This window comes from Salmo salar, chromosome 09 (genome assembly GCF_965601325.2).
Source record: "Salmo salar chromosome 09, fSalSal1, whole genome shotgun sequence".
In the NCBI taxonomy this organism is placed as follows: domain Eukaryota; kingdom Metazoa; phylum Chordata; class Actinopteri; order Salmoniformes; family Salmonidae; genus Salmo; species Salmo salar.
This window is the reverse complement of record NC_138299.1, coordinates 75,685,328-75,697,714: the sequence shown is the minus strand read 5'-3', so window position 1 is coordinate 75,697,714 and position 12,387 is coordinate 75,685,328. Positions and strand designations below refer to the sequence as shown.

General features: G+C 43.6%; 2 protein-coding genes across 7 annotated transcripts in view; both read right to left on the bottom strand.

Annotated features, from left to right (window-relative positions):
- Positions 1-7,215, bottom strand: part of mcf2a (MCF.2 cell line derived transforming sequence a) — a 32,023-nt gene extending 24,808 nt beyond the window's left edge. The window contains exon 1 of the mRNA XM_045723914.2: positions 6,104-7,215. Coding sequence (XP_045579870.1) covers positions 6,104-6,218 — 115 coding nt within the window. The 5' untranslated portion in view covers positions 6,219-7,215. The remainder of the gene's footprint in view (positions 1-6,103) is intronic.
- Positions 7,216-7,793: 578 nt separating this feature from the next.
- The window catches only part of LOC106611735 (phospholipid-transporting ATPase IG), an 83,810-nt gene continuing 79,216 nt past the window's right edge, over positions 7,794-12,387 (bottom strand). For 4 of the 6 annotated variants that reach the window (XM_014212257.3, XM_014212259.3, XM_014212258.3 and 1 more), the window contains one exon: positions 7,794-12,300. In XM_014212257.3, the coding sequence (XP_014067732.1) occupies positions 12,264-12,300 (37 nt within the window). In that variant the 3' untranslated portion in view covers positions 7,794-12,263. The remainder of the gene's footprint in view (positions 12,301-12,387) is intronic. The other 2 variants (XR_014378801.1, XR_014378800.1) reach the window with 2 other exon arrangements.

The following is a 12,387-nucleotide window of genomic DNA, read 5'->3' as shown; positions in this document are numbered from 1 at the left end:
TAAACAGAAGCAAATGGAACGAAACAAGGATAAACATACCTGAATTTGTCCAATAGAAACTCTCATTTGCAACTGTTGGACTAATGATTACAGCCTATATCAGCTAGATGCAGGCAAGAGTGTACAAGGCGGTATTACTCAAAATTCTCTCAAACTGTGCACCTACGTTGTAAACTTTTATTCATAGGCTAAGTTGTAGCAACCTCCTGATGGGTATAGGTAAAATTTGAGTATAATGTAGTAGCCTAAACCTATCAATTTTACATTGAGCTGGGTGAATGGAATATGAATGACAGTCACCCAATATGCTGTAATAGAAATAAGGCCATGCTCATAAGCTCTTTAGGGATAGGGGGCAGCATTGGGAAGTTTGGATTAAAAGTGTGCCCAGAGTAAACTGCCTGTTACTCAGGCCCAGAAGCTAGAATATGCATATAATTAGTAGATTTGGATAGAAAACACTCTAAAGTTTCCAAAACTGTAAAAATAATGTCTGTGAGTATAACAGAACTCATATGGCAGGTGAAAATCTGAGAAAAATCCAACCAGGAATTGGGAATTCTGAGGTTTGTCGTTTTCAAGTGAATGCCTATCGAATGTCCAGTGTCTGTGGGGTCAGATTGCACTTCCTAAGGCTTCCACTAGATGTCAACCGTCTTTAGAAGTTGTTTCAGGCTTCTATTGTGAAAGAGGAGCGAATAAGACCACTCTAAGCAGGTGCTCAGCTGAAAGCCTTTAGTTTAGTCATGCGCATGAGTGCGAACTCCGTTCCCTTTCCTTTCTAATAAAAACAGTATTGTCCGGTTGAAACATTATTGAATATTTATGATAAAAACACCCTAAAGGATTGATTAGAAACATCGTTTGACATGTTTCTATGAACTCAAATGGAACGTTTTTGACTTTTCGTCTAGACTTTGTGCCCGCGCTTTGTGCATTTGGATTACTGGACTAAACGCGTGAACAAAAAAGGAGGTATTTGGACATAAAGATTAACTTTATCGAACAAAACTAACATTTATTGTCTAACATGGAGACCTGGGAGTGCCATCAGATGAAGATCAAAGGTAAGTGATTCATTTTAATGCTATTTCTGACACCTCTCCTTGGTTGGAAAATGGCTGTTTGGTTTTTGTGGCTAGGCGCTGACCTAACATAATCGCATAGGGTGCTTTCACCGTAAAGCCTTTTTGAAATCGGACACAGCAGCTGGATTAACAAGAAGTGTATCTTTAGTCGTATGTATAACACTTGTATCTTATATCAATGTTTCTGATGAGTATTTCTGTAATTTGATGTGGCTCTCTGCATTTTCACCGGATGTTTGAGACAATGCATTTCTGAACATAATACACCAATTTCAAATGAGGTTTTTGGACATATAGATTAACTTTATCGAACAAAACAACCATTTATTGTCTAACATGGAGTCCTGGGAGTGCCATCCGGTGAAGATCATCAAAGGTAAGTGATTTATTTTAACGCTATTTCTGACTTTTGTGACACCTCTCCTTGGTTGGAAAATGGCTGTATGGCTTTTGTGGCTAGGCGCTGACCTAACATAATCGCATGGTGTGCTTTCACCGTAAAGCCTTTTTGACACTGTGGTTGGATTAACGAGAAGTTTATCTTTAAAATGGTGTATAATACTTGTATGTTTGAGGAATTGTAATTATGAGATTTCTGTTGTTTGAATTTGGCACCCTGCAATTTCACTGGCTGTAGGCCAGGTGTTCCGCTAGCGGAACCCCCTTCCCAGAAAGGTTATCTTAAAACGGCACTGACCTCCACTGGTGTAGGCGATGTGTAAGTTCAGGATTAACTGCAGGAAGCGTGATGGGGCTTCAAAATGACCCATTCTTCACATAACTCATAGGAAAGTAGTTTGTTAAACCCTGTCTGCCATGTTTCTTCACACACACAGAGGTAAATGATATTGACAGGTTAAAATACAACCAGGTGGAGGCAGGTGAAGACTTACAGGTAACTGATCTGTAGAGTGTGTGTGTGTGTGTGTAAAGGTTTTTCCATATACTGCAGTCTCTCCTCGTCCTCTTGGCAGATCCAGCCCAACCCACGGAACGTAGCTCACATTACACACACATTATTACACTGAACCAACTCCGCCTGGTAAAAATAGAACGTCCGGGGCAGGGCCTTTTCCCCAATGTCCCCATTACCTTCACACACAGGCCAGCCTGTGGACTGGGACAACACCCTCACACAGGGGAAGTACAGGGGCACAGGTCAGTAACCAAGGTGACAACGGAACAACAACAAAGCAGTGCCAAAGGTCACCAACACAATCATGTTAGTCCTCTATAGAGAAGAGAATGCAATATACTAGAGCAGGTATTCCCAAACTGGGGTATCAATGCCGTCCGGAGTACGCCAAATAAAAATGTGATTCACGTTCTTTTTTTTAAATAAAACATTACATTTTTTTTTCACATTTTCTAACAGTCCATGCATTTTTTCCAACGGGTCTATACATTTGGGTGAGGTTTTTTTCCTCGCCTGAGTAGCCTCGTTTCACTGCCAAAAATAAAATTAAACCATCTAGTGTTCAGCGAAATAAGAACACAATGTCATATACTGGTAGTACTGCTACTACCAGCAGTACTACACCTGCACCTGTCAACGACACAAGTTGTTCTGCTTCCACGAGCACATCCAATGCTAGCATCAGTAATTCTACATTTGTTGTTAGCCCAGCTAGCATGGACACTGACAGTTGTGAATCTGATGCAGCCGAAGAGCTACTGCCCCCTTAGCCGGGAAAGCACTGAACAACAGACAGGGACGTTGGACCATCGAAAAGGCGCAAATATGATGAGAACTACATTGATTTGGGGTTCACTGATATTGGGAGTAGTGCCTTTCCTCAGCCACAGTGTGTTATATGTGCAAAAGTACTGTCTCACAACTCGATGAAACCTTCACTCTTGTGCAGACATTTAGAAACAAAACATGACAATTTGAAAAATAAGCCAGGGGAGTTTTTTGAGCGAGAATTAAGACGACTTTCGAGTAGTAAGACATGTATAAAAGCAACAGATACCATTAATAAGAAGGGGCTGGAAGCATCTTATATGGTGAGCTACTGAGTGGCTAGGACAGGCAAGCCCCATACTATAGTGGAGGACTTAATTCTCCCTGCTGCTGTGGATATGGCTGGGACAATGCTGGGGGAAAAGGCCCAAAAAACTATACAGACAATGTCTTCATCAAACAACACTGTTTCACGACGCATCAATGACATGGCAGGAGATATTTTGAAACAATTACGGCTTCGCATACAAGCCAGTGAATTCTATGCTTTACATCTGGATGAGTCAGCAGATGTGGCGGGTCTGGCACAGCTCCTGGTATATGTCCGTTACGTTTAAAGGGGGGTCAATTAAGGAAGACATCCTCTTCTGCAAACCACTGGAAACCAGGACAACATGATATATGTTTAAAGTACTGGACAGCTTTGTGACATCAAATGGACTTTGGTGGTCAAGATGTGTTGGTATCTGTTCTGATGGTGCAAAAGCCATGACAGGGAGACATAGTGGAGTGATAACATGCCTGCAAGCAGTTGCTCCCGACGCCACTTGGGTACACTGCAGCATCCACCGAGAGGGTCTTGCTGACAAAGGAATGTTAAAGCAAGGCCCCTGAACTCTCGTGTATTTTCTGCACTATGCAATGATATGGGCAGTGACCATTTACAACATACAGAAGTGCGCTGGTTATCAAGGGGCAAAGTATTGACATGTTTTTTTTAAATTGAGAGACGAGCTTAAAGTTCTTTACTGACCATCATTTTCACTTGTCTGACGGCTTGATTGATGACGAGTTTCTCACATGACTGGCCTATCTGGGTGATGTTTTCCTCGTCTGAACGATCGGAATCTAGGATTACAGGGACTCTCCGCAACTATATTCAATGTGCCGGACAAAATTGAGGCTATGATCAAGAAGTTGGAGCTCTTCTCTGTCTGCATTAACAAGGACAACACACAGGTCTTTCCATCATTGTATGATGTTTTTGTGTGCAAATTAACTCAAGCTTACGGACAATGTCAAATGTGATATAGCGAAGCACCTGAGTGAGTTGGGTGTGCAATTACCCAGGTACTTTCCCGAAATGGATGACACAAACAACTGGATTCGTTATCACTTTCATGCCCTGCCTCCAGTCCACTTACCGATATGTGAACAAGAGAGCCTCATCGAATTTGCAACAAGCGGTTCTGTGAAAATTGAATTTAAATCAGAAGCCACTGACAGATTTCTGGATTGGCCTGCACTCAGAGTATCCTGCCTTGGCAAATCGCGCTATTAAAACAATGATGCCCTTTGCAACCACGTACCTATGTGAGTGGATTCTCGGCTCTCACTAGCATGAAACCTAAATACAGGCACAGACTGTGTGTGGAAAATCATTTAAGACAGACTCTCTCCAATACAACCCAACATTGCAGAGTTATGTGCATCCTTTCAAGCACACCCTTCTCATTAAGGTGGTGGTGAGTTATTCACAATTTTCGATGAACAAGTAAGGTTTTATATGAAAGATGGTTAAATAAAGAGCAAAATGATTGATTATTATTATTTGTGTTCTGGTCCTATAAGAGCTCTTTGTCACTTCCCACGAGTCTGATTGTGACAAAAACTCACACTCATTCTTATGTTTAATAAATGTATCGTATAGTGTGTGTGTGTGGCAGGCTTACAATGATGGCAAAAAATTAAATTTGAGAGTGCGCTGACCCTGGTGCTAGGGGTCAGGTTGAATGTTTGAAGGGGTACGGGACAATACAACGTTTGGGAATCACTGTACTAGAGGTACAAACCACCACTGTCCAGGAGCTGTACTGTAACTGAAGTCCAACAAACTGTCATCATAATTGGAAATGAATCAACACTGATGAGAAACTAGCCCTTTCTTCTTCATTGGATTTGTATTTGAATCAACACTGATGAGAAACTAGCCCTTTCTTCTTCACTGGATTTGAATCAACACTGATGAGAAACTAGCCCTTTCTTCTTCATTGGATTTGTATTTGAATCAACACTGATGAGAAACTAGCCCTTTCTTCTTCACTGGATTTGAATCAACACTGATGAGAAACTAGCCCTTTCTTCTTCACTGGATTTGAATCAACACTGATGAGAAACTAGCCCTTTCTTCTTCACTGGATTTGAATCAACACTGATGAGAAACTAGCCCTTTCTTCTTCACTGGATTTGAATCAACACTGATGAGAAACTAGCCCTTTCTTCTTCATTGGATTTGTATTTGAATCAACACTGATGAGAAACTAGCCCTTTCTTCTTCACTGGATTTGAATCAACACTGATGAGAAACTAGCCCTTTCTTCTTCACTGGATTTGAATCAACACTGATGAGAAACTAGCCCTTTCTTCATTGGATTTGTATTTGAATCCAATAGATAAAGGACAGAGGAGAATGTGTAGGGGATATGGTTTCTTGGGCACTGTTTATCACGTCGTCTGTCTTCTGTAGCATCTGGACCATGGCTACTCCTCTTCATCATTTAATCGTGCAATCTGCCCAACTGGCTGCTCTTACAGGATTCCTATTCCTCCCCCAATAGAGGATTTATTTGTAAAAAATGTTCATTCAACTTTAAAAAGCTGCGAGCGACCATTCAGAACTGGACCTTGATAGTTTCCCCCAGGAAAGTTCTAATCAATTCAGTGTCACAAAACGTATAATAAATCTATAGTTTATTCATTTCACTGACGGAATGCTTTGTTCGGCATTTCTCCAAACACACCCAGATGTGGCGTGTACTTATAAATATCTCCTCTGCATATGATCGCTACGGATAAAAACGATCCGCGCAGGGTTTAGAAATAGCACATTAATCCCTGCATGGCTACGTCATGACCGCTGCTGGAGTACAGCAGCAACCATCCCATCAAGACCTAAAGCTATGAGTTTTAATATTGTCCATGTGTTATGGTGTTATGTCTCCATACAGAATATTTAACATTGCACAATATTTCCCTGTGTAGGCTACCATGATATTTAAGACAGCTATGTCCCCATATACCAGTGATGGGGCAGTACAGGAGAGGTACTCACGCTGCAGTGTGTTCTCTAGCTGAGAGCCAGCCTGCAAAAGGCTGTGGTAGCACTCCATTTCTCCCCCTGGCTCCTGCTCCTGCTCTGTCTCCTCCTGCAGTGAAGCTGGGCCCATTCCCTTCCCCCTTATCCACCTCCACAGGGCTGGACAGAACACTAGCAGGCCTGATAGTGGGTAATGGCTGGTGTCAAGGCCTCACATCCTTATTATCCTACGGTCCTATCCCCAGTCTGATTCCACTTCCAGGGGGGGTAGAGAGGAAGCTTCAGCCCACTTTTCCCTGTAGATCCAGGGACCCAGTCAGGAGGCTCCCAGGGGCTGGATCCGGATCCTGAGTCACCTTGAGCCGCATGCACAGAAGAACCCAGTACAGCAGAGGAAGTGTGCAGTCCACACAGAAAATCAATGGTAGGTTTTCCAGCTGCTGTGGCCAAGACAGTCCTGATACAACGATGCACTTTTCCCTGACTAATATTCAGAGTCCAGTGAGGGACTATCTTGTTCTAAGCTACAGCCACTAACCCTTAATGAACACCAGTCTGACACTTCAAAACAAACACGGCACCCTCCATCTGGCCACTGGCGTCTCTTCCTCTCTTTTTCCTCTGTGCCCTCCCTTTATCCCCCTCTTGCCCTCAGTCTGGATTTTAGTGCGTCAGCTCTGCCGCTGCTGAGGCACAGTGCTCCCATCCTGACACACTGCCAACTCCCTCCCAACTTGTAAGACTCCTCCTTCTTTCCGCTTTCCTCCGTCTTAGTGGTCACTCTATTCCTGTAGCAGATTGTGGGCCGATTCCACACAGCGCTGCCTGGCTGACCTACCGCATACAGCACTGCTGGGCTATCTGACACGAGTGTTACTGCTTCCTCCTACTCAATATTCTGGGACACACACACAGAACCGTGTGCTACACATTGAAGTGTCAATAGAGCCATTGTAAACGGCACATTATTCTCCCGTTCTTGTCTAAGCCAACAAATTGTTCTGCCCATGCAAGTGCACACACATTAACACACAACAGACACATTCAAACGAAGGCACAGGAACATGAACGGGTGTCATTGTACAAAATAGACACAGCTTCACTCATCTCCACTCCCCCAGTTACTCTGCCTACGTCTCCCCTCAAACGACCAGGACTCAGACACATGAATCCACAGAAGGAGTAGAGTAACAGAAGGATATAAACATACATTAATACAGTGTCGGGTGGTGCTGTGGTCGCAGGTTGAGTGGCGTGCTACAGGGCTACTCGGCCAGCAGTACGTCTGAACTCTGCTGTGGAGTGCTAGCGTTCAGCAGCCCCGTTGATCCAGTTAAGCCTCTCAGCCACCTCATTACCCCAGAGCATCTGCTTGGTGTGGCCAGGCATACACACAGTCCACAGGCGGCTGGTGGGGCCTTAATTGGGGAGGATGGGCTCATTGTAATTGCTGGAACAGAATAAATGGTACCAAATACATCAAAACACATGGTTTCCCTGAGTTTAATAGCATTTCATTCACTCCATCCCAGCAATTTCAATGAGCCGTCCTCCTATCAGCAGCCTCCTGTGGTGCACACACACACACACGTGCAGTCCTGCAAAGCCCACACTAACAGACCATGCTAAGCATAAGCCAAGTACGCTTGCTGATACACACAAGTTCACTCAAGCATACCACAAATTCAGAAATAAAAACAAGACATTCATAATATTGTGATTTATTACAGAAAAACTGTGTTGAACAAACTGGTCTTAAAGTGCTACATTCAGGTCGGAGGTTCAGAGTGCCGAGGCTGGAGCCCGAGGGGCCAGACGTGGGGTGGTCCTGGCGCCGGGGTGAGGTTCCCATTTTGTGCCCGGCACCCCACCCCAGCGGTCACCCGTGGGACAGGGCCATTCTCCACATTCATCCAGCCGCTCGTGCTTTTTTGGGGGGGGACGTTTCGATTATTCTTACAAAAATGGCTGGAAAAAGGGTTGCATTAAAAATACAATCAATCATTCTTATTTTTTTTTTGGTCAGGCAAAACACGAGAAACCAATACATTTTGTAATCTTTTGAAAACAGCATCTGTAATGCCACCCCCCCTCATATAGTAAGTCCTCCTCCTACCCCGACCTAGGACACAGCCCAGGCAGGTGAGAGTCCAGCGGTGTCTCCACGCTAGTCTGAGCACAGCCCATACTCAGCCCCCTGATAGCTTTAGTGTTCAAAAGGAAACGTTACAAAGAGTTCTCCGTAATATAGCCATCTGGTGTACACAACCCTCTGGAAACTCCAGACCCTTGAAGTCAAGAAAAATATATACATTTCTCCCATATGAAAGTATGGTAAATCACATTTGGCATGGAGGGGAGGGGACACCAGGTTGCATATGCTCAGTATCATGTACAGCCAGCATGTAGATGTTACAGTATCTCCAACCACTAAGGAGCTGGAATGAAGTCCATCTGAACTAAAGCTACTGAACTTAGGAACTACTGCCATCATTATCAAATATTTGATAGTTATGGCATTTTTTATAGGACAAGACATACCCCTCTGTGCCAGAAATACCAGAAGCTCCATTCAAAGCCTAGATATGGCTTAACTGACCTCTAACCAGTGCTCTGTAATCTGACCTGCGACCAGAACGGTGGAGGGAACAGGATATGGTAGAGGTGTAAGGTAGGGTATACCTGCAGGTGTGTGTGACCGATGATATGGGTTGGCACAGGGGCACACATCTTGTCTGAAGTAACAGGCATACTGAAATTGCACAATAAAAAAAAAAGGTAATAAAAATATAACATTTGTGGGTAAAATTACACAGAACAATAAATATGTCAAATAGATTCTTACACATTCCCCCAAAAAATCTTCCCATAGTATCTAAATGTGATTCAAATCATGGCATGTAGAAATGGAATGTATGAAGCACTAACACTAGAGGTCAGTAAGAAACCCTTCTCAGATATCGTAAATAGATATGGATGTTGATGTAAGGTAAGCAGGTGGTCACATTACCTGACGAGAAAGTCTGGAGTTGGGATCGTTACCTTTGACAAACACTAAGTGGTAATGGGACATAGATACCTCATTTTAGGCTTTTAGTGCATGTGTGTATTAGTGAATGCGTAGGTGTGTGCGCATTATGCGTGTGTGTGTGTGTGTGTGTGTGTGTGTTTCGGCATATGACAAAATGTGCCTTTCTGGCCGATGCCCAAAGGAAAATCTTCAGAACTCCTGATGTCCTTTAGAGGACAGGTCATGACAACCACGTGCTAATCTACAAGGAAGCAACAGGTATTCCTATGAAAACACTGTACGTGTCTCAATGCAACACGCAGGTTGCTTTTTAGGCCATCGATCCCATCCAGTACAGCTGGGCAACTGATGAATGAGAAACACGCACACATAAACAACTTGCTCACACTCCGCAACATATTTTGCAATATTTGGACGGTGCTCCGCATGACACGCATCTCCCCAGATCAGACACATTTTTGGCTTCAAGCACAAGGCATTCAAACAGGTTAAGATCTATAGCTACAGCACATGTAATCATTTCCTGATATCATCACCGGCCTTCTGCTTGGAAGATACATGTCATGCTCCAAACACGGAACCAGGTAGAAACGTTGGCAAGCACAAGTCATTACCAGTCATTTTGATTAACTCACACACACACTTTTTGGGAAGATGGAAAAATGGATACTTAACCCAGTAGGGGGCTGTGCCTCTAAACCCTCAGCCCAGTAGGGGGCTGTGCCTCTAAACCCTCCGTTAACCCAGTAGGGGGCTGTGCCTCTAAACCCTCCGTTAGCCCAGTAGGGGGCTGTGCCTCTAAACCCTCCGTTAGCCCAGTAGGGGGCTGTGCCTCTAAACCCTCCGTTAGCCCAGTAGGGGGCTGTGCCTCTAAACCCTCCGTTAGCCCAGTAGGGGGCTGTGCCTCTAAACCCTCCGTTAGCCCAGTAGGGGGCTGTGCCTCTAAACCCTCAGCCCAGTAGGGGGCTGTGCCTCTAAACCCTCAGCCCAGTAGGGGGCTGTGCCTCTAAACCCTCCTTCTCAGTATCCATTTTTCTTCAAGATATTCAGTAACCCGTGTGCAGTGTAGTCTGTACTAAGCGAACATGCTTTCTTTGCCCTGGACTTGAATCATGTAACTTACAGTACCAGTCAAAAGTTTGGACACCTACTCATTTAGGGGTCTATATTTATTTCTTACTATTTTCTACTTTGTAGAATAATAGTGAAGACATCAAAACTATGAAATAATGTAGTAACCAAAAAAAGTTAAATCAAAATTAATTTTATATTTGAGATTCTTCAAAGCAGTCACCCTTTGCCATCATGAATTTCAATTAACAATCTGTGCCTTGTTAAATATTCCTTTATGGAATTTCCTTCCTGCGTTGGAGCCAATCAGTTGTGTTGTGACAAGGTAGGGGTGGTATACAGAAGATAGCCCAATTTGGTAAAAGTCCAAGTCCATATTATGGCAAGAACAGCTCAAATAAGCAAAGAGAAACAACAGTCCATCATTACTTTAAGACATGAATGTCAGTCAATCCAGAAAATGTCAAGAACTTTGAACATTTCTCCGAGGGCAGTCGCAAAAACCATCAAGCGCTATGATGAAACTGGCTCTCATGAGGACCGCCACAAGAAAGACCCAGAGTTACCTCTGCTGCAGAGGATACGTTCATTAGAGTTAACTGCACCTCCAATGAGAGCCCAAATAAATACTTCAGAGAGTTCAAGTAACAGACAAACAGCAACTGTTCAGAAGATACTGCGTGAATCAGGCCTTCATGGTTGAATTGCTGCAAAGAAACCACTACTAAAGGACACCAATAAGAAGAGACTTGCTTAGGCCAAGAAACACGAGCAATGAACATTAGACCTGTGGAAATCTGTCCTTTGGTCTGATGAGTCCAAATTTGAGATTTTTGGTTCCAACCTAGCTGAACGGATGATCTAAGCATGTGTGGTTGCTACCATGAAGCATGGAAGAGGTGTGATGGTGCTTTGCTGGTGACATTTTCTGTGATTTATTTAGAATTCAAGGCACACTTAACCAGCATGGCTACCACAGAATTATGCAGCAATACACCATCCCACCTAGTTTGCGCTTATTGGGACTATCATTTGTTTTTCAACAGGACAATGACCCAACACACTGTACACACAGGCTGTGTAAGGGCTATTTGACCAAGGAGAGTGATGTAGTGCTGCATCAGATGACCTGGCCTCCACAATCACTCAACCTCAACCCAATTGAGATCGTTTGGGATGAGTTGGACAAAACGCAGAGTGAAGGAAAAGCAACCAACAAGTGCTCAGCATATGTAGGAACTCCTTCAAGACTGTTGGAAAAGCATTCCTTAAGAAGCTGGTTGAGAGAATGCCAAGAGTGTGCAAATCTGTCATCAAGACAAAGGGTGGCTACTTTGAAGAATCTAAAATATATCTTGATTTCTTGAACACTTTTTGGTTACTACATGATTCCATGTGTTATTTCATAATTTTGACATTTTCACTATTATTCTACAATGTAGAAAATAATAAAAAATAAAGAAAAACCCTTGAATGAGAAGGTGTTCTAAAACTTTACTGGTACTGTACAAACTATTTGGGACTGGAACTGTGGAATCTGTTTCAGAAAGTTATGTAACATTTGTATTTTTGTTTTAACAAACCTTGACCTAAACACACAAGTAATAAGTGGAATGTGGCATTCATGGAGCCTCCTTCGTTTCATGCAGATTAATCATTCTGGGTCAGTGGAGGTGTGGCTGCATGTTAGAACACAGCAGATCGTAGTAGTACTACTGACAAGGTAGCCGTGTACGCATTCATTTCGATTTTTTAAGAAAGAATTCAAAAAAAGAAACCGCGGAAACTCATGCCTCCTGTCTGAATAGTGCAGTAAAAACCGTGGTAAAAACGGCCTGTGCTGCGTGGGCCGGTGGTGCAGTACGCTGCAGACATGCAGAGGGAAACAGGAAGAGGGTGACAGGAGTCCAGCCCTGGCTCTTCTAGCATCTTTTCTATTTTCTTTTTGTCAATTTCCATTTTCTTTTTAGATCAGGCAAAAGTGCAGGCAGCCAGCTTGACTGCCATGGTGGGCCTGATGGACACTGGCCGCAGTTTAGTTGACCCTCCTTTCTGCCCTTCACTCCTGCCCGATCAGGTGCTTGTAGGACAAGGGCGTGACGGCAGCGATCTGGATAGGACAAACACACAGAAGTCAGTCCACCTCCATAGACAGAATCCTGCTCCTGCCAAATGTCAACCACTGGAAGGTGGCAAC